Source organism: Lycium ferocissimum, chromosome 7 (assembly GCF_029784015.1).
Source record: "Lycium ferocissimum isolate CSIRO_LF1 chromosome 7, AGI_CSIRO_Lferr_CH_V1, whole genome shotgun sequence".
In the NCBI taxonomy this organism is placed as follows: domain Eukaryota; kingdom Viridiplantae; phylum Streptophyta; class Magnoliopsida; order Solanales; family Solanaceae; genus Lycium; species Lycium ferocissimum.
In genome coordinates this window covers 29,848,727-29,870,798 of record NC_081348.1, presented here as the reverse complement: position 1 = coordinate 29,870,798, position 22,072 = coordinate 29,848,727, and the positions used below count along the sequence as shown (strand labels likewise).

General features: G+C 36.3%; 1 protein-coding gene across 2 annotated transcripts; it reads right to left on the bottom strand.

The window, feature by feature from the left end:
• Positions 1-5,406: 5,406 nt before the first annotated feature.
• On the bottom strand, positions 5,407-19,812 carry LOC132064258 (acyl-CoA-binding domain-containing protein 4-like). 2 transcript variants are annotated; one of them, XM_059457173.1, is made up of 18 exons: positions 19,492-19,812; positions 19,069-19,139; positions 16,882-16,945; positions 16,728-16,805; positions 16,424-16,618; positions 16,265-16,342; positions 15,892-15,990; positions 15,646-15,715; positions 13,457-13,518; positions 12,694-12,833; positions 12,213-12,339; positions 12,003-12,117; positions 10,737-10,825; positions 10,008-10,091; positions 9,660-9,842; positions 8,085-8,240; positions 7,397-7,456; positions 5,407-5,926 (listed from the first exon to the last, which is right to left on the bottom strand). In XM_059457173.1, exons 1-18 carry the CDS (start codon positions 19,654-19,656, stop codon positions 5,744-5,746), a joined length of 2,019 nt encoding a protein of 672 aa, XP_059313156.1. In that variant the 5' UTR covers positions 19,657-19,812; the 3' UTR covers positions 5,407-5,743. The 2 variants fall into 2 exon arrangements, with proteins under 2 accessions (XP_059313156.1, XP_059313157.1); XM_059457174.1 differs by having other exon boundaries at positions 16,734-16,805; positions 19,492-19,808.
• Between the last annotated feature and the right edge of the window lie 2,260 nt (positions 19,813-22,072).

The window sequence follows — 22,072 nt, the reverse complement described above, 5'->3', positions numbered from 1 at the left end:
CTCGGGCAAAATCTAACTTTGCCTGATTAGGCAAAGTTTGAGGCAAACCTCTGCCTTGCTAATCCAAAAACTACTTGCGATTTTTATTTTATTTTTAAATTTTTACTGAGCGGGGGTTCAAATCCGAAACCAAGGAATTTTTAGCAAAGGGCAAAAATTAAAGACCAACCCCGAGTAAGGGTAATCATGCAAATTGCCCTTAGTTAAATTGTCAAGAAGAGAAGGATTTGTCACAAGATTACCCTAAAATTTGTGGGAATTTTGTCGAAAACTAAAAACAAGATTTTGATTTTTGGGCCAAAGGAGGCGAAGTACACGGATTTTGACACGCAATTTAACTTGTGTCTGTTTTTAAAAATTTTGCACGTGTATCTATTTCGGGACAACTCATATTTTGAAGTTTCACATATAGCTAAAGCTTAGGCATATGGTTGAATTCAGCCATTTTTGCCTGAACTTCAATCATATGTGGCTAAAATTCAATCATATATGGTTAAAGGTTAATTAATTTTACCTGACTTCAACCATTTCTTTCCGAAAAGTTCATGGACATAAGGCTGAAATTAGGCAAAAATTACTAAATTTCAATCATACACAAAGAAAATGATTTCCCTAATAAAAATAAAGACAACAAATTTCATAAATGACATACGATTATCTCCTCTTGCTAGGTATGTTGTTGTTATCGTCGTCTCCTCTCTATCCCCCATTATAAGACAAATAGGCCATAGTAAATAACGTGCCACATTATAAAATTCCAAGTCAAAGAGAAAACCCAAATTATGAAGATTTTTTCTTACTACACATATTTGGTAAAAAAGAAAATTAATCAAAATCATAAATTTACCACTCATAGTTCTAACTTTTAATTTTATAAGCACCTTTGCTATAACAAACAAATTTAAGTACTATTTCCTTTTGAATATATTTTGTGCTCCCCAAAATATCCCTCCACAAAATCATCAGTGGCGGACCCAGAATTTTCACTAAGCGGGTTCAATATCTGAAAAAAATAGAGTGGACAAAAACATTCAAATGGGAGGTAGAGATATTATTTTGCGGTAGACCCTCGGCACAAGGACAAACAATTCAAATCAATACAAAAAAAATAAAAGAAACAACGGAAGCGAATAAGTCATGATAGAGCAATTTAAAAAGATGTGTGCAGTTCACCAAGTTGTATTATATTTTCACATAACAAACTCCATCAAGGACTAAAAAAGTAAAAATGACATACCATTCTAGTAAAGCTTATGAGCAGCAAACACTTTTCCTTCCTTGTTTGTCCATCAAATAAAGATGCCTCCATTGTAGTTGAAGGTGGCTTTTGGGGCATGATCATTAGTTGGAGCCTTTTCCTGGTTGAGAGTAGTCTGAGAATTGTTAGCAGGCTCTCCACTACCAAACAGATAGCTATAGAAAGTTACAGAGAATTCCAAATTCTTGACCATAAGATTGATAGTAGCACCAAAATAAAGTTTGATTAATTAAAATATATTATTACAATTGTATTCTACGAGTTTTCATTTTTTGAAACCTATTCATAATACTCTCAAACGGTCTTAAATATATTTTTTTCTACATAAGACGCCATACAACCGCTCATGAAGTCGTCATCCATTCGATTTCGCAATTCACTCTTTATCAACTTCATCGCCGAAAAAGCTCTTTCAACTGTAGCTGTGGCGACCGGTAGGAGCAATGCAAATTTTACAAGGCGAAACACAAGGGGATAATTTAAATGTTTCTTTGCCTTAACTAGCTTTTTTTAGAAAGATCACCAAGTCCTTTCAGGTTGGAGAACCTTTCATCAACATTACGGACATCAACAATATAAGTCTCAAGCTGATTTTTAAGAGTAACCATTATATCTTCACCAAAATCATCAGGATATAATTCAGCCATTCTCAATATTTTATTGATGTCAAAACTAGAAAATGAATCAATCGATTCAAGCAAGCAACTCCAATAAGCAAATCCGTTCTCTCCTCATTAAAACGATCATTGAGTTCTTCGAAGTTGCCAATCAATAATCTTAAAAAATATATCGACATGATAGTGATGTGAGAAAGTATGCTCCGCAACTTTACGTCGAGATCTTCCAAAATTAATATAGAACTCATCAAAATTAGGTATCAAAATATCATACTTGACACAAAAATGCGGACACATTCTCGATAAGTTGGATCCCATCCTTCCTCTCTCGGATCTTAACGTTTCTTCGCCACTTTAACAAGTAACATGGCATTTTCAATATCTTGTTCTTTCTTTTGTAAGGATTCATTAAGCTCATTTGTAATCGCCAAAATATCTCTCATTAAGTACAATATGAAAGCAATTTCAAATGTTTGACAAACTCTAAGGTATCCTGTTGCCTTACAACTATCTTCAACACATTCGGAATCAACAACAATAGTATCAAGAACATCGGTAATAGAGCCAAACATACTAATGAAGTTCTTAAATGATTTGTAGTGTGAACCCCAACGAGTATCAGCAGCTCTAGCAAGACCAAGCTCTTGATTCAAGCCCTTACCAGTTTCAACCTCGCCCATATCTAGTGCCTCTTGAACTTTTTCTGCTTGAGATTCTCGAAGTTCATCCATGCGTTTAAAAGAACCTCCCACTACATTTAAGACATTAGAAACCAACAATACAAGTTCTCCAACCGGAAGACATTTTTTAGATACCCCGACAAGAGTCAATTGAAGTTGATGAGCAAAACGATGAATCGCGTGAAGCCGATCTACTTTCCGTTGAATCAAAAATTTTAAGGCCACTTAGACGCATACTTGCATATTACTTGCTCCATCATAAAGCATTGTCCACGTATATTAGATAAACTCAAAGAATGTTGAGCAAGGTAGTTAACAATTGCTTCTTTTAAACATAGAGCACTAGTATTATTTAACATGAACAATCCCAATAAAGCGTTCCGCCTACATCCCCATTTATCAACATATCACAAAACAATTGCCATTTGCTCCTTACGTGACACACATCACAAGATTCACAACTAGCGATGAGAAATAGTCACCATTTAGGTCCTCCATAATAGCTTTAATTGTTTCCAACTTACATGCGGTGATAATATCTTTTTTGAATTTTATGAGAAGTCAGGCGATTGTTTTGGAGCCTTCAACACAAGATCACTAATTTTATCACACCGCTTCGCATACCATGAAAGAATTTCAAGAAAGTTACCTTTGTTTAATGATGATTCATCTTCACGATGTCCACGAAATGCCAATCCTTGATTCGAGATGAGTCTCACCACCTCAATCAAGCCTTTAAACGAATTTTGTGCTCAAGCTTAGCTTTATTATCCGGCTTTACAAACGCAACTTGGATCGTTCTTGTCGCATTAGATCTTCACACTTTTTCTTTGCACGGTTGTGATCACTGTTCAACTCACCAACGTCGTATCTAATCTTTTCTTTTGTGCCAACTCTTGAACTATACTTGAAAATGCTTCGCCTCCCCTTGATGAATGCTTTCATCTTTAAATAAATAACAACACAAACAATAAGCGAGCATCTTTCTACCACACTATACTCCAACCAATCATGGTATTTTTTATACCATTTACGATTAAAAACGACGTTTATATCCGTAAAAATCGTTTGATGTGAAACCTAGGAAGCTCGAGGTTGATGAGGACCCCTTTGGATATATGCTCGTCTAATCTCATCACGTTCAAATCGGATGATAGTCGAGAATGAGTATTCTTTTATTTGGATCCGCCGGAAGAGAATCCAAATCTACTCCGTTTTTGTTTTTTAGCGTAACGATGATTTTCTTCAAGCGATTCAAGTTTTCTTTCACACGAGGAACATTTTGAGCGGATGAACTTGGTTGTGGAAACTTGGACGATACCGTAGAGAAATATCTCTTCATTGGACTTTGATTTGGATTACAAAATTAACATTCTAATTAGAAGTTAGAACAATAATATAACAGAATAAGAGGCAAGAACAAAAGCTAAGACATAGGAAAAAGGTTCAATATCATTAACTTTTCTATTCTATTACAGAGTTTTATTATAACTGTAGAAAAAATGGCATCATGCTTGAGAACTATTTTATTATGAAAACTTTGTTTTCATTCTACCTATTCCTTCCATTACATGCTTATATTTAGCATCCAAAATCCCAAAATCAATTTTCTTCAATTTTAAGTGGTAGGGTTTTTCTCAAGTAAAGAAATCAAAAACAGCCACAATAATTTTATTTATATGGAAGTACAGAGTAAAGGACAAAGAGGCGAACTTGATCGATATTGCTTGGTGTTGCGTTGATGCAAGAGCCGAACTTGTGATGGTGAAATTTGCTTCAGCTAAGACTTGAGAGAGACGAGCGGGGAGTTTGAGATTGGGGATTTCACTTTTCAGTACCCTTTTAGATTGGGATTTGGGTCCTTTTTGTATTTTAATTCTATTATATTAGAAATTGAAAAAAAAAAAAAAGGGAAAAGGGAGTAAGGGACGAATCTTTGCTGTGCTTTCCGTGGTTATGACATAATATTATTACTTGTGTGGTTAAATTAGCACAGTAGGTAATGACTTATAATATTACTTGTGTGGTGAAATTTTAATTTTAAATGACTAAAAGAAAAAAAAGATCGCTGATTTGTTGTAGATGGTTTCGAACTCGCGACCATTCACAAAATTTTGAACCCACTTGCCACTGCGCTGAGCACTGCAGTTGGTTGAAGTGCAGTCAAATATTAAATATATCATTCTATTTTTTCAAAAACTGAATAAATATATATATATATACACTGTAATTTTTTGACAAGTGGGTTCATATGAATCCACTTGAGACCATGTGGGTCCGCCCCTGAAAACCATAGAGGGACTTCATCGCCTTAAGGCAATCAATTCAAAGAGCCTACCCTATAATAAATTCAGCTAAAATTGCACTAGAAAGGTTTTTTTTCTACCATTCGTCTTTTTTTGTAGAAGTACTATTTAAATTAATACTTCTTTAGTAATAACTTTAATATCATACACACCAGCAATTAATTATCAATATCAATATTTTTGCTTAAATACGAAATTGCTTATTTATAAGATTACTTTTTAACACTTGAAAGTGCTGAAATCTTTGTTAATACTTTCGATTAACTAAGCCAAACAGGCTCAAAAAGGTCCTTTCACATCAGTAAGAACTTCAAAATTATCTTGAAATGAATTCTAGTCAACAGCTGCTTAGAAGCTGGCAATTTTACCCGTGTTTTTAACTTCTTTTATGACCCATTTCCCTCATCAATTTCTCCTTGACTGCTTCCTTTTCGAAGAGGAGACAAAACTAAGACATAACTTAATGTAACCATAGGCTAAAAAGTATTACAGTTCATACTTCAGCCTATGAATAATTGCAATTCACCCTTTTCCCAGGACACAACTACAGTAAGAAGAAATGCATTACAAAAATCCATAGATACCTGAAAGCCTCATAACAAGTCGCCCTATACTTTGTCACCCATTAATTCTCTTTCTGAGAATAGTTCGGATAAAGACTCGACCAAAAAATAAGTAGCAGTCACAGGTCACGGCCACTCATAATTATACAACAAAAATCCCGTCTGCCCTGATACAAAGACGCTACTTCCCCACCACCCTAAAAGAATTCCCACTCCATATCTTATTTTATCTATGAAAAGAACAGCTAACAAAAATAAAAAATATTTTAACAAAAAATGATCAATAAAAAACTGGGTTTCTATTATCAAAGTTATCACATCAAGCATCATTCTGTTGATTAGGTGGAGTTCCAGCAATCCATCCCCATACTCCACCAGAGCTCTGCCTTCTCTTCTCATTCAAGGCTTGCTCTGATGCAGCTTTTTGTCGTTGGAGTAGCTCAAGTTCTTTCTTTAAGCTTTCCAGATTCTGTAGCTTTTGTCTTAGCTCCGCAACATCAACCTGTTGAATTAGCTTAAACTCATTTACTTCCCATCTTAGTTAAGAAAGACAAACCGCATGCCTGAATAATAGCAGCAACTATAGTAACTACAGCTACATGATCTCATGAGGGTGTTATTCCCTGGGATTTAAGATTCAGAAGAAACCTTCATGATTGGGAGATGGAAGAATTTCACAATTTGATAGACCTTTTGTATGGGCTAGACACACCAAACAACATATCAGATGTGTGGAGTTGGAGGGAGAGCGGAGACGGCTTCACTGTTAGCTCTTATTATAAGAGGTTGCTAGTGCGAGAGGAATATACTTTCCCCCATGACTCCATTTGGATCCCTAGAGTACCTAGGAGAGTGTGTTTCTTTGTTTGGTTGGCATTAAGGGGTGTGATCTTAACAGCGGAGAATTTGAGAAAGAAGAAAATCACCTATGTTAGTTGGTGTTTTATGTGTAAAAGTGGAGGGGAAAGTGTGGATCATCTTCTTTTGCATTGAAAGGTGGCTAGACGGTTATGGAGGGTGGTCCTCCATTTGACTTTGATGCAATGGGTCATGCCGGGTACAGTGAAGGCGGCTCTGCAAAGTTGGACTCATAGAATGGGAAAGAAAAGCCTGATGGCATGGAGCATTGCCCCCTTAGCAATCATGTGGGTCATTTGGAAAGAGAGGAATAGGAGGGCATTTGAAGGGGTGGAGCTTAATTTTGTAACAATGCAGAGTAGTAATTTGTCTCTAGTTTATTTTTGGTGTACTTACGAGGTCCCAATTTGTATAGAGAATTGGAACTCGTTTGTTGAGAATCATATTTTGGTGTAGGTTCTCTTCTTTTGGTATATGGCTTGTATATGGGGTTTTTCCCTAACTGTTAATAAAATTATTTACCTTATCAAAAAAAGTAGTAACCAGTCTTACTCCAAGGTTCTAATTCGTAAATATGCATGTATCGTAGGTGGGTGGGTGTACAATGGGAGACGCATGCTAAGAATGTATGGTGAATCTTCATTTTTTAGTTACAATACCAACTTCTAATAATCCCAGCTTTGGAATTCTCCATTATATGAGAGTCGGGTGGTGGAAGCTAATAACATCTCTCAACATGATTTATTTTTGCTAAAATGGAATGCAAATACTGAATCAGAAAGGATAGCCAAAAGTGTCAACATGCTGAAGGAAGGTAACAATCATAATGTGAATACATAACAAAATACTTAGGTAGTCATTTCGTAACATCAGTATATAAATGCAAAAGTTTAGATATGAAAACTGAAAATACCACACAAAGAAAAGGTTCAACTGCAAGATTTTTAAACAAATCCATTTAGATGTTTTCAGTCGAAATATGCAATCATTAACCTCAGGAAACCCCTCAAAATCATTCCAATTCCACCACCCACCAGAAAAGGATTTTAAAAAGAAAAAGTGTATACGGGATTTTTTTTTTTAGTATGTTCTAATTAATTTAACTAATCCATACCTCTAGTTTGAAACATCTTGATTGTTCAGAAGCAAGTTGACCACGTACAGATTGGAGCTCCTGCATAATTAAGAAAATTGAAGTTGAAACTGAAGGTTACTGTTGGTTCGTGCCCAGTAGTGTCCCTATTGCCGGAAAGCAAATTAAGGACCTCCAGGTGAAGGAGAAAGAGAGAATTGCACATGAAACAACAAATCACAGAAAGGATGCATAATGCCAAATATTTTTTCCGATCACCAAATGATTTACTTGACACAATTGTGCACATTAGAATTAAAAAATTGGGGAGCGACAATCAATGCTTCAGGGGTAATAGTGAAGATTAGTGATTGCTTATAATATAAATACACCAGGGACTGCAATGAAGAACGGAAGACAGGCAGATGATACATTAAAAGGAGCCTAGGAAGAACATTTGAAAACCAGAGTTCCAGAAAAACTCACTTTACGTGCGGAAAAGAAGCAAAAATTACAAAGTAGCCTATTAACGCATAAAGCATCATTAAAGTCCAAAAGATACTAGTAGAACTTTATCTCTCTATGGTAGAAAGAAACTACTATTGATTAGCGATTAAACCAAATCAAAAATGTTAAGCCAAAGTTCCATCAAGCTAGAAAGAAGCAAAAACTGCAGAAACTTTTGCTAACTCTCTAAGAAGCATACTTATCAATCTGAAGGAGTAGTTACCTTGTAAAGATCTGTATTGCGAGCCTCAGCATCAATCAAGTCTTCCTTCAACTGAAGCGTTTGCAATTTCTCTTTGCTGATAGATGACTCTAATTCTTCCTTCTCAGCTTTGAGCGCAGTTATAAGCCGTTCACTGGTTTCTTCAACTTTGTTCACCTGCAAGATGAGATGTAAGATCAAGTCTCAAGGGAAAGACAAGGAAAAAACAAACAAAATAATGGTCGAGAAGAGTATGATCACAAAGAATAAGTATTATGACTTAAGTACAAAAAGGAACGTAACAATGTAGTGGATTGTCAGTTGCAACAAATAAGAGAAGGGAGAAATTTTGAAATTGCCATATCAAATAGCATTAAGTAAAGCAAAGCCAGGCTAAGAATGGCTCGCCGACAACTCAAGTGCAAGTTCAAGCTGGCTGTATTGGCTTTGTCACATTGTTAGTGTCCCACTAAGATCCATTTTCTTAACACACACACACTATGAGTAACAGGATCTTAATACTTTAGCTATACCACTGGTAAAAATAAACATGATTAAATATCCAGATTTTTGGTTGTCAAGTAGTCCATGCATATAGTGGCATGTGAATCGTGATAACAAAACTCATTAGGCTATTTCACTGAAATATTAGATATTATATCTACAGACAGGCATTTAGCATGAGATTTTTGAAGTTGATTTTGTAAGCCAAAACAAGGCCGTATGATGCTACAATTAAAGGAAAAGAAACAGCTTAGATGATTATGTCATGCTAAGAGGTGAATAGAGGTAGGACAAGGAAATAATTGGCATTCATCGACTATAAATCAACATTTACTTGGAAATTGGAAGTTATATCTAATAGAAGGGCAACATATAGTTCCTCAGCATCAATTGTAATGCACAACCTTACTAAATATAGCAGAGAACTATATTCTCCAGATTTCTTCTCTGCAGGATGCAACACACGAATTTTGGAACTGCTAAGATAGATCAAGAAGAGACAACAAGAGACACTAGAGGAGCCAAACATTTGTTACTAAGCACTGAAATAACCCACATACGCAAGTGCTAATAGACAATACTGTAAAACATATAAAAATCCTCATGGCGACCCATGACTTTAATGTTTTTTAATAAGCTAAGGTCATATATACAGACCAACACATGCATGTGTACTGTTAAAACTCATCACTTTGCAAGACTTGGACTCATGTTTGTGTCCCTGTCCAAGCCCAAGCTACACATCCAAAATGAATTATGTAGTCATTGCATTTAGGCAGGAGTAGTTACAATGGGTTAGATCTATCTTTGAAGGGGTTCAATTAATCAGAGTTGAGCACTTCAACAGAGTTCATTGCTTGAAAATCGAATCCTTTCACCAACTAGATTCGGGCATGAGTATTTATTTTCTAATCAGAGGACAAATCTTATCTGGACTTCAGAAACCAGCTTTATAGGCCAACATTCCTGCTGTCTTAAAGAAAGATGTTAACCAAACTAAACTAAAGTTTTTTTCCTAAAGTAAAGCAACCAAACTCGTGTCCATATCACTAACAATTGATGCAAGATAACGTATTTTATATATCATAATACCATTGGCTCAGACTCAATGTTGTCCATCATGATTTCCCTGATTTTTCCTTCTTGGCCTGTTGCAATATCTGACTCCAAATCCCTCGTGGCATTAGTAGTGTTTTGTACTGCAGAAACACTATCAGGTACAGGAGTCTCCATAGATTGCAAAGTTGATTTGTGGCTTGGTTTCAGTACATTGACCTTAAAAAGAGTAAGCAAAGCCACAGCAAAGATTTTAAGTAATCATAAAAGGGATAAAGAAACCAAGCAACCAACTAGCTGCCATATAAGGTCTGATCTGCGAGTGGAAATGTCAAAGGAAAAAGTTCATCTGTACCAGAAAAGGAGAAGCATTAGCAACCTTACCTCATTACTGTACCGCCCATTGTATCCCCCAAAAGAAACTAGGATATCTTCACCATTATATGAACACAACACCAAACTCAAGCCCTGTTGACAAGAGAATTTATTGTAATGCACAGTTTATTGAGTTTAACATTTAGATATACAGAAACATACATTTCAGTCCCATGTGATGAGTGGCCATACAGCAATAAGAACACCAAAAAGGTCTCGCTTTAGTTCATCAAGAGTTCCAACAATTTTCAGCATCGTTTCATTGTTGTTACATCCTAAGTGAACCAATTATCTAGTTTCAGAACTGTACCATTGAACCGCGTCATTTAGCCGTTTAGGTGTAAGCTGGTAACACTTAAAGAGTGAGCTATCTTGATACTATGGTCAATTTGGATTTTAGACAATAAGAATGTTGATGAATATCTTCTGCTAGTCGAACTCCACTGCCTCAAATCACATTGATACATATCACAGATTTGATCAGAGTGTTACGCTTCGAGAACAGAAACTTAGGCCAATATTGAGGAGAAGAAAGTATGACGAAAAGCTACATGCAGCATATCAATATTGCAAACAAGAAGCTTAAATTAGTATGGTCCAATCAGGATAATTCCTTGTATACCATCACTATAATAGAACAAAAGAAGGCTTTGTAACGTAATCACCAAATGCTTAATTAGAAACAAATAAACTTGTTGGTGGTTTAAAAACCTAAACACCAGTCAGAACATTAAATACCTCACTAGCAAGAGGAACACGCCCTTGAACAGTTGTTACAGTGGACCAACTCAGCGTAGACATGTTGAGGACAACAGTTTCAGAGACCCCTGCATTAAGTGTAAGAGAGTGGAAAAATAGCATAAATACATGAAGTTTGGACTGGTCAACACAAATTAACAATTTTGAAGCAACAATAAAGTGATTCACAGAACTGCCAACATCATGCAATGACTAAGTGTGTCCTCTTATCTTGATAGCATAGTTTCTCCAGGTTAGACATTATGGAACCACTCATTTCTTTGGTAGATTCACCAATAAGCAGCACCCACAAATTCAAATGACTTCCTGACTGACTAAAGTTCCTGTCATACAAAGACCAACCTACTTCCTATACAAACCAAGCAGAGAACCAAAACAGTCCACTTGAATCTGATCTGCTACATTTCTTAGCATTACAAATGCCCAAATTCTACCATAAATCAGGTTCAAGAGACATTTTATATATTTTGAAACTAGAGTCCGCTTCCTTTCACATGGTACTACCTTGTGAAAAAAGGGGTTGCAATTAACCATTTCTACCTTCTCCTGGGAGAGAACGTATAGAATGGAAGAATCACGCAAAGAAAAAAGATGTGAAGGTGAGTATAGATGAAACCATTTTTTAAGATGGAAATTAAGCAAGGATTTGAACCACTTGATTCCCGTTCTCCCGCAGTGCAGGCCACTACACACCATCAGAAGTACGTTGCAACAGGATAGATAACACAATTGCTAAGAAGGATTCATGAGAACTGAGATGATCTGAAACTACACCCAGCCCCCAAAAGAAGGAATTTACTCATTGAACCCCCAGCCCCCCGACAAAAAGAGACTGGTTTGCTCTCATCATTTCTGTAACATTAAGGCCTTCAAATGTAATGACAAAGAGGTTCACACGCCTGTCTTGATTCTTCATATCAAGGCATAATGTCAGAATTTAAGCTATGACTTCTAAGGTTCTAAAAAAAGTTAAATAATACCTGAAAGGTAAGCATGACAACAATAATTCAGTTATGGATTTAAAGTTCTAACTTGTATCATCAGCCCTCGTTGAAGGAAAGAAAAAAGTAAAAGATCCTAACAAAAATAACACTGAGAAGTTCTGTTGATGTAATATCACCGCACTTACTTAGTGCTGCTTGCCATAAATGAAATGCCATTTACTATTCTAAAAAAAAAAAAAAAACACTTAGAAGTTAGAATTGTCATGATCCCATGCAAATTGTTAAGAGGGCAAATGCATACCACTCTTATTGTTGCCTCCACCAGTAATAAACCAACTCTCTCCAACTGTTGCACCAGCATGGCCAGCACGTGGACTTGGTATTTCACCCTGTTGAGTAGGAGTTGACCATTCCATCTACAAAAGTAGAATAAATCAAAATTACCCATTATAGATAAAGGATCGCACTTGAGCACTTTTGCAACAGCTAGAAACTGAATGCACAGTCTCACAGTTTGTAAATCAAGGACATGCAGATCATTGAAGCAAGTAGCATGAGAGCCCCCGCCATAAATAAGAAGGTATCGCTCAGCATGTAGTGCAGCAGCATGATCGGACCTTGGAGAAGGAGGCACCCCCCTAACAAACGAAAAGAGCTAGGTGAATGAATTAGGATTCTACATAACAAAATGGCAAGACCACTTGGATATTGCACGTTGATAAAGGTATATTGCCGCTAAGTACTTGTGGAGCTAAGCTTTCAAAGAGAAGATGTTAAGAATATTATACAAGTTAATTTTTTTTTAACTTTCAGACTTTTGACCTTGGGAGATTGTACCTACGCACACAAACAATAGGAGTAAGCTAGCCTGACAATGCAAAGACTTATAACATAGACACACACATGGAGACGAACTTGTTTGTCCTTCAACAGGTAAGCAAGAAAGTATGAAGGGAAAACAAAGATGCTTAAACTTCCTGAAAGCATCTTACAATGTGTCCATTTCATCCCAGGTCATGGTTTCCAAGTCTAGAATGTGAAGATCGTTCAAAAGAGATCGATTTGCATCTTGTCCGCCAAATATTACTAAGCTTGTTCCTGCAGGGGTAACTGAATGACCTCCACGAGATAACTGCAAAAGCAAATGGGAACTTTATTTAGTCAAATAACAAGTACAAAATAATTAGTGTACGTCTTTCATTTATACTTCAGTTTAAAATGGATAAGAGCAAGGTGACAAATAACATGTTAATGCCGCGCTGTGTTTAGTTGGGGTGGAAAGGGGAAAGGTCGGCTGAATGAGTGAATGTCGAGAGGTAAGAATCATTTCTCTTGTTTGATAAAAGGAAGTAAAAGGGGAGGGTTGTGTTCCGTTCTCCCATCCTTGCAAAGCAAAAGTGTCACATTTACTTACCTTCCAACCTACCAAACAACTTTAACAAATCATTAATACTTCCTTTGGAAAGTAGACTAGTTAAGTTCTCTCTCCTTAAACCCCCACCCCACCAAGACCTCTCCCCTATCCATAGAACCAAACACAGTGTTAAGTTCCAGGACGTGGAAAATATGAAAAATGACAAAAGAAATCATAAGAGGAATGGTCAAATCTTAGAACTGATTCTGAATGTCATGAACAAAAAAGCATTTTAGATGGGAAACATCTAAAAGAAGAAGTTATCAAAATCAGAAAGAGGGATGTCATGAAATTTGAAGCTACTCAAACGAGAAAGAGTACCATGGCATAAACAGACATACCGGTGGCTTTCCATAAGTCTTCAAGTTTGACCAAGTATGTGTTTGCAGATCAAACACCTTCACTGGCAAATAAATGGAGCATAGCATTAAGCAGCACAACAATTTTTTTTTTTTTGAAACTGGTAACTAAAGCAGCAAAACAAATATTCAAGTGATTAAGATTCTAAAAATAGATATCTATCTACTGACAGCAATATTTCTCTAGATACCACCGGCAATTCAGATTTGTTATCAAGAAAGTTATTAAGCAAGATCACCACAAACTCAAAGATGAAGCAGTTCCTAGCCATAATACCTGAGCAGCTGAGCCATTGAATGATTTAATTTCAACTAACATAATACCAAATAGAATAATTGAGTGCTATGTGATAGGAAGATACCAAAGTGGAAAGCAAGTTTTATAGGACAATTGTGAAAGCAATGTTATAGCAAAATGAATGTTGCATTTTTTCAGGGCTGTTGTAAAAATGTTCATGCTAATATGGATGTGAAGCCATACAAAATTAGAAAAAATCATGTACCGCTGAGGATGCAAAGATTACACATAGCAGACAAAATAAGAGAAGCCGTCTTAGAGAACCCGTCATGTAAAATGTCGACTACCAAATGCACCAGTCAATAAGTGTAAAACTATAATCATAGAATGTGGTAACATGAAATGACATAGACCTAAAAACCCAGCTAGAAAAGTTGTCACAAAAGACATACAGTTTCTAAGAATCCATGCTCCAAAAGCAGAAAATAATGGGAGCAAATGATCCATATAGGCGAAACCAACTAGTTGGAAAAGGCTTAGTTGTTGTTACACTTACATTAGATTCTGGTTAAAGAAAATCTCTAGTCTTAAAGAACGCCCAATTAACGTGTATTGGAATGAAATGGGCTCGAACAGATCAGCAGAATAGATATAGAGGCTTCATATAGCAGACTAGATGACGAATAGTTAGCTGCTGCCCTTCTAACTAGTGGCGTAAATTGGGTGATGCCATACATTGTGAGAGGCTTCTTGGACTGTTAGCAGCGCCAGAAAGAGAAAAAATTAAAGAAAATCTGGCATACTGTCCCAGTTTGCATCTTTTGTATAATCTGCTTAGAAAGGAATAAGAGATGTTTTGAAGATCAGAAAAGTCATTTCTTCACCCGCAAGGATGGCTCAGTTGTTTGAGCATGGGGGTTTCATAATAGAGGTCTCAGGTTCGAAACCCCCTGCCTACAACAGCAGGGGATTTGCCTTCTGGGTCGAGCTCGTCGCACGGGCTTGCCTAGTGCGGGTTATCTCTCCTGTGTGGTTTGCGAGCTATTACACAGGAGCTGGGTTTACCCTGTGCGCACCCGAAAGGTAGCGACTGCGGGTTCCCATGTCATTAAAAAAAAAAAAAAAGTCATTTCTTCTGTAAAAAATAGATGTCTTCAGAATTTATTTTTTTGGTATAGGAGAGACATGGTAGATAATATTTCTCAATAATTGAGTTCATTAAGTCTCTGAGAATGTAGAACCTTAGCTGTGCTTTTTGCATTTTAAGTACATTACCTGCTGTGCTTCTAGACCATCTAAGTATATGATACTTTTACAGAAACAATTTCCAACATAAATTACATCAGACATTTTCCACTTCCAACAAGGAAAAACGAGGAGGGGGAGGGGAGATTGGGGGGGTAAATCTTGCTATCACAAAACTGATTTACTGAGGGCACCGTTCAAAAAAAAAAATGGAGAGAGGGAGAGAGAAATTTTCTCTCAGAAGACCAGCAAAGAACTCGGAGGACGTAATTTGTCGGATCAATCTATATTGAGTGACCGCCTCCATTATGTTGTTGCTAGCAAATACCACTATTTTTGGTTTTGGATCTTCCAAATCATTCCCACAGGAGATCCGGGTAATGAGAAAACTCAAACAAGCATGCCAAAGAAACGATAACTTATGTGGCTAGCGACCTAAAATAGCAAGGTATAAGCTCAAATAATTGCTTCACGTCTGCAATAAGTCGCCCTTGTATGCCAGGAAAAGAGTAATGCACACAACCACAGTGAATATTGTCAACTGACCAAATAGCATGTCTTCCCGGGAAGATAAGACTTCAGATCAATTTTAGGCTGCTAATATGTTACTAAACACTAAATCATGCCGTACACTGCTCTTGTACAACGTCAATGTAAATGAAATCAAACTTAAACAATATTAACAAACCTTGCATGGTTTCAGAAGGATCTTTTGTATGTCCACCGATTGATATGAGCTTATTTCCTTCCCAAGGTATCTATAAACACAAAAGAAAACCTCAAATAAGAAAGGAAAAACAGAGGGAAGGAGAGAGAGAGCATGCAACTTGATGAGCTAAGAGAAATTTCAAACTTAAATGAGCTGAATCCTTGCGCAAATACAGAGCATAAATGGGTGTGACTAACACTGTATTAAACCAATATCGGTACTAACCAGGGAGTGACCAGCAAAGGGAGCTACTGGCACTTGAGAAGCCTCACCAGATGTTTTAACCTCTACTTTCGACCATGTCCAACTTCTCAAGTCCAAAGCCTGCAATGACCCTCAAATCTTATTAAAGAAATTGAGTACCCAGCTACCAAAGAAGAAAAGCTAGACGAAATCATAGAAAAGAATGAGATCTAAATATGCAAACATCTACGGTGTTAAGACTAACAACAAGCTTACAAGCACAACCACCAAAAGGTATAGCCAGAGTATAAAAAACTGCTGATTCATGATAAAAGCTCGATATCTGATGATCAAGAATGTCATTGATGATCTCCTAGAGATATCAAAGACCACCTTGTGCAGATAGTTCACCCACCTGGAGATCACTAAGATACCGTCCATTGTGGTTCCCTCCAAATATATACATCTTATCATCAATAACGGCTGCTCCGTGCTGTGAAAGGAGGTGAAGAATTTGAGAAAGGAAGATTAAGAATATTAAAACTAAAATCAGAGAATGGAAAACAAATACTACCTCATATCGAGCTCTTGGCCGTGGACCGGATATAGGAGGTGCAACCCATTGGTCATACACACCAACTGCACCAGAGCCTTCTGATACAACATCTTTATCCTGAGGTTCCGACAAGTTCCCATTTTCAGCAGGAATAGTTTTTATCTCCGGAAGAACATTTCCATTTTCGGTAACTGACTCCACTTTCGTCTCATTCTGAACCAAAGATGAAATTAGAGACATCAAATAAAAAGAAAAATTCAGATGCACAAAACAACAAGAAAACAGATGCGGTTGAAGAACAGAATCATATAAACTAATATACGCTCACATTCTTTTCACCCTGTACTGCAGGTTCTGAAACAAAGTTTGAAGCCCTTGAATACCATCCTGGATCTTCTTCCTGCCACAACAAATCAATGTGTTTAGTTCATGCTTTTCAATTATCAAGAGTTGGGCAGAATTAGCTCCACACAAACCTCCAGTATTTTCACAAAAAGACGCATTGCCTCTGTGGAAGCCATGTTTCCAAGCCCATTCCAGCTTCATAAATACAAAAACCTTTTAGTACACAGATTCAAGCCACATTACCATATGTTATAGTAAGGCAGGAAAGAACTGATCTGCACTGATCTCTAAGACCATAATTAATGAAGAGAAGGAATGGGAGATCAACCAATCAAAGGTGGCACATACGTTATCACTCAAAACTGCTAGCTGCCTTTTTTTGCTTTTTGAGAAAGCAAAACTGCTAGCTAACTAGTTAATGCAACAGAAAAAATATCTGACATTCAACGCAATTGCCTTAAAAGATGAGAAAAAAGGAGAAAACAAAAAGGGCTATTTGAGTACAGGTAATGTTTAAGCCTTCTCTTTGTTGTCATTGTATTCTTCTTCTTCTTGAGTTTGTTGCGTGCTTCATTCTTTTTTTACAACCGTGGTTTCCGAGTCAGCTTGCAGGTCAGGGTACCTGCTACCTCCCACCAACGCTGGTACCGAGTAATTTTGTCCATGAAACAAATGGGAAGAAATCACCTAGTGTTTTTCTACAACTTCTATTTCTTTTCTTCCTCATTTTTGTTCCCTTGTTTTTTTTTTTTTTCCTTGTTTTCCTTCTTAGAACAAATGATCTTATTTCCTCTTCTAGTCTGGTAGTCCACTTCTTCCACGACTTCTGACTTTGGGACTTCTCCTTTACTTCTCTCTTTTTGCTCTATTGGTACAACCATTAAAGCGATTAAATATAAAACAGAATGCTGCAAACTGATTTGTGCTGATTATTAATTGGAAGTCGAAAACTGATTTTGATTTTCATGAAGTTTAATTTGAATATTGTCAGATTAATATCGTCATCAGTATGTACTTTTTTTTTTTTAGAATGGTAACATTGTCATCAGTACGTATTTGATGCTTAATTAGTACTTTTAGTTGCAGTTTAGATCAATACACACTAAAATCATATGTCATAGTTTTTGTAAATGTAGTAATTTGTGTGGTTCACCTCGAGGAAGCATGCGCTTCACTTTTCGCTCTTTGTTTAAAAGCAGCATGGTCCTTGTCATTATTTCACGATTTTCACTAAAACACTTACCATCATTGGTTTCATTCACATTTCAGTTGTCAATTGCCATATATCTCATCAGTTTGATCAACAATGGTTCAGTCAGTAATTAGATCATGCATTCTCATTTCAGTGGTCAATTGCCATATATCTCATCAGTTTGACCAGCAATGGTTCAGTCAGTAATTAGATCATGCAAACTTCTTTCCCATTGTCATCATCAAGCCCCAATTAGCACTGAACTTTAATCAACACAGCGTGTTAATCAGCTGTGATTGATGGTAACCAATGCAACTCATAATTAATTCAGCAATAGGGTCCACATTTAGAAGAAAGGGAATCAGCGTCTAATGTTAAGTACAATGATCCATATATCCCCTTTGTTGCATTGCTAACAATATAAATTAACACATCTCTCTCTCTAATATATTTGTATAGACATATTTAAGGCTATGCTCATGTTTTCCAACACTTTAACCTGTCCTTTAAAGTTCACTAATAGTAATAATGTATTGATTAACAGTCAGATTGCAGAGGAAAAAACTGTCTTATCAGTTTGAGTTTCTTCACTGACAAGACGCCGGACGCCCAAGAACCGTCTATTCAAGTTTAATTATGGTATCAAACTACAGGTTTTACAAAGAGATAAAGAACAACAAGCATCTTTTCTTATCCTGTTACCAGTAACAAGTGGAAGAAAACATAACTACAACATCCTCGATAACATTATCAAGTATTAGGTAACACACAAATCACAAAAACAACAACAACATACCCAGTGTAATCCCACAAGTGAGGTCTGGTGAGGGTAGGATGTACGCAGCCTTACCCCTACTTTGTGAAGGTAGAGAGGTTGTTTCCGATAGACCCTCAGCTCAAGTAAAGCATATCAAACAGGTATGAAAGAGAATACAGTAAAGAAAAGAACAGTAGCAACAACAAATAACACGATAACCGAAGCAAAGGAAACAACAAGTAATAGTAAAATTGAAGGATAAGATAACAGGGGCGTAATAATAATAATACAGAGAAGGGAAATTAGACGACACTCGACTACCTACTAACATGCAAATCATAGAGGAAAAAAAAAAATAGAAAAACAAACCTCGTCCATTTGCTTTGTTCTACTGGACTCCAACTTCTAGGCTTAGGAATCTTACAAGGTCCTACAGTTGCCTGCAATTAGAACATCAAAAAAATTAGGCCTTACACAACAAGCTAGAGCCTTCGCATACCACTAATCAGTATAAACAACACACACACATTCAACTCAGCCTTCCAATTCCCACGGCATGGTATCCAAAACTCCTATATTTTAATGTGATTTCAACATGAACGTTCTAGATCTACAACGAAAACAATACGCCAAACCAGCTTTCCAATTGAATTATCAACAAACCAAACGTTTACAACGTTAAAAACGAAAATCACAAGCGTAATTCAAATAATGCAGCACTAGATCAAGCAAGGCATTGAAGAAGTCAAAGTAGAGAAATGAAATCAACCAACAGAAAAATGTGTGAAGGACCTGTTGATAGAGAGCGTAAAGTAGAAGAGCGGCGTCGTTTGAGAACTTGGAGCTGACACCTTTGGTAGAAGAGGAATCAGGAGATCCATCGAAACCAGCGTAGGCTGCCGCTGCATAGAATCGCTCTGGATACGCGAGGCCAGAGCTTACCCTCGCCATCGCCATTTCACTTCTCTGATCACAATTCACAATTTCAGATCTTGATCAATAAATTGGAGTAATGGTGCTAATTTCCTTATTTTTTTTCCTTCTATTTTTGGTTTGCTGTTTATATATCAAAAGATTTCAAGGGGTGATTTAAATTGAAATTGGGGCAGACCTCTTTGGAGTATGGACAACGTTTTAGTGTAGTACCTTTTTCTTTGGGAGTCGTACCTTCCCCTGACGGTTGGGATAAAGGCAGAAGTGCTCATAGAAAACCCGCACCTAACCGAAAATCCAATTTTGTGTGTGTGTGTGTGTGTTTTTTTTTTTTTTTCCTTTCAAAATATTCAATCAAACTGACTAGATAAAATTGATTGATTTGGTTTTTTTATTTGCTTTGGTTTAATAATATGTTTTTTTTATTTTGGTAATGACATTTGAGAGACGGATGTGTGGCGTACTAGGAGGAATATGATTAGGATATCGGAGTCTGGGATAAGGTGGGAGTGACAGTGTGGAAAGTGAGACTCATATGATTTGGTCATACGAAAAGGTGATGCACATATGCCCAGCAAAGAAGTGACAGGAGTTGGCTATGGTGGGTCAAGAGGTATTGGCAGAGAGGGGTGATTAGATAAGACATGACACACTGCTACTACCAAGGACGCTGACCCTAGATAGGAGGATATGACGTTCGAGGATTAGCTAGAAGGTTAGTAGACTATCAAGCATTGTCAGTATTATTATTATTACTACTCTCCTGTCAACTTATTCTTTGATTTTTTAATATCACGTGTTGTTTTTTTGCTTCGATTATCGTATTATTTGTTGTCGTTTATGTTCTTTCTCCATATTTTCAACATGATTTCTTCACTATTGTACTTCCTTTTCAAACTTTACTTTAGCTGAGAGTATTTTGAAAATAACCTCTCTACCTTCATAGGGGTAGGGCCTACGTGTGTACCTTTCTCATACCTCACTTGTAAGATTACACGGGCTATGTTATTGATATTATATTTGATTTTATATTAAGCGAAAAGTATCAAACAAAAACAAACCAAAACTGAGAAAATATTTGTACCCATTTATATTACTTTTATATATTTATAAGAATAAGTTTTTAGTACATATTTTTATATACCTTTTCTTTTATATTACTCTCTCTATTTCAATTTATGTGGCACACTTTTTTTTTAGTCTAACTAAAAAAGAATGCATCTTTCTATATTTAGAAATAATTTAACTTTATGAGATGATTTACAGCCACACAAATATCTAAGGTTTGTTTTGGAGGTCATTTGCACAAATGGCCTTATTCGGGGGTGGTCTTTAAATTTTGTCCCTCAAATTGTTGGTTTTTAATTTTTGCATATGGCATTGTAAGTGGCTAAAGATACCCATGAGATTCTGGATTCAAACCCCAGCAGAGTATAAAAAAAAATTGCAAGGCAGAAAAAAATCTGGCTTACAAAATTTCGCAAAGCAAACTTATGCCTTTGGAAGAATTTTCGCTAAGCCTCGCTTTGCGATTTTTTTTTTTTTTAACTAAACTAGGGTTCGAACCCGAATCTACCTGGCATTTTCGATCAACTTCTAAGAGGGGCAAAAATTAAAGCTAACCGGAAGTTGAGGGGGGGGGGGGAAAATTAAAGACCAGCACCTTTAAAGGACAATCCACGCAAAAATGTTCTTTTGGACCACAAATTTCAAAAATCTTCCTTTTTTTCTTAAATTCCGTGCCTAGTCAGATGGTGTCACATATATTGAGACGGAGGAAGTAACTTAAATAGGCTTCCGTCCAACTAACAAAGCCGACAAATATATATTTCTACTATATAGAAGCATGGGTTTACCCATGCTTCGTCGTTAGTCACTAAAAAAAAAAAAAAAAAAAGGTGGGCCCCAATCTTATTTAATAGTAGAAACATTGTAAAAAAAATATATATATAGGGTGGGGCCCACTCTTCTATAATAGTAGAGATTAAAAAATGAAGGCGGGGTCCGCATGGAGAATTAGGAGATAATTGCCAAAAAAAAAAAGTTAAGATGGGATCCACGTGAAGAAGTAGGAGACAATTGCTAGGAAAAAAAATTAAGGTGGGGTCCACGTGAAGAAGTAGGAGACAATTATAAATGTAAAAAAAAAGGATATTTAAATAATGATAATAAGTTCAGAAAATGATAAAGGTACGTTTAGAGAAAATGTAAAGAAGAGAAGTTCGGGAAAAAGAAATAACGATTTAAATTGAACACAAAAACTGCTAAAGAAGTCATAAAACCAAAAGATTTAAAACTTATACCATACGTCTAACATTAATAATGAGGAATAACATCAAAAAGACGAAATATAAACGGTCTTCTATAATAGTAAATTATAAAAAATAAAAAGTGGGGCCCACTCTATAATAGTAGAAAATTAAAAAAATAAGTTGGGATC

Bases quoted from the DNA above. Each gene is read 5' to 3' on its own strand.
- LOC132064258 (XM_059457173.1), bottom strand. From the start codon at position 19,656: ATGGCGATGGCGAGGGTAAGCTCTGGCCTCGCGTATCCAGAGCGATTC. The intron at 9,843-10,007 runs GTAAGGTTGCTA...ACTCTTTTTAAG, and splicing joins ATGGGCGGTACAGTAATGAG to GTCAATGTACTGAAACCAAG. The intron at 7,457-8,084 runs GTAACTACTCCT...TTAATTATGCAG, and splicing joins GCAATACAGATCTTTACAAG to GAGCTCCAATCTGTACGTGG.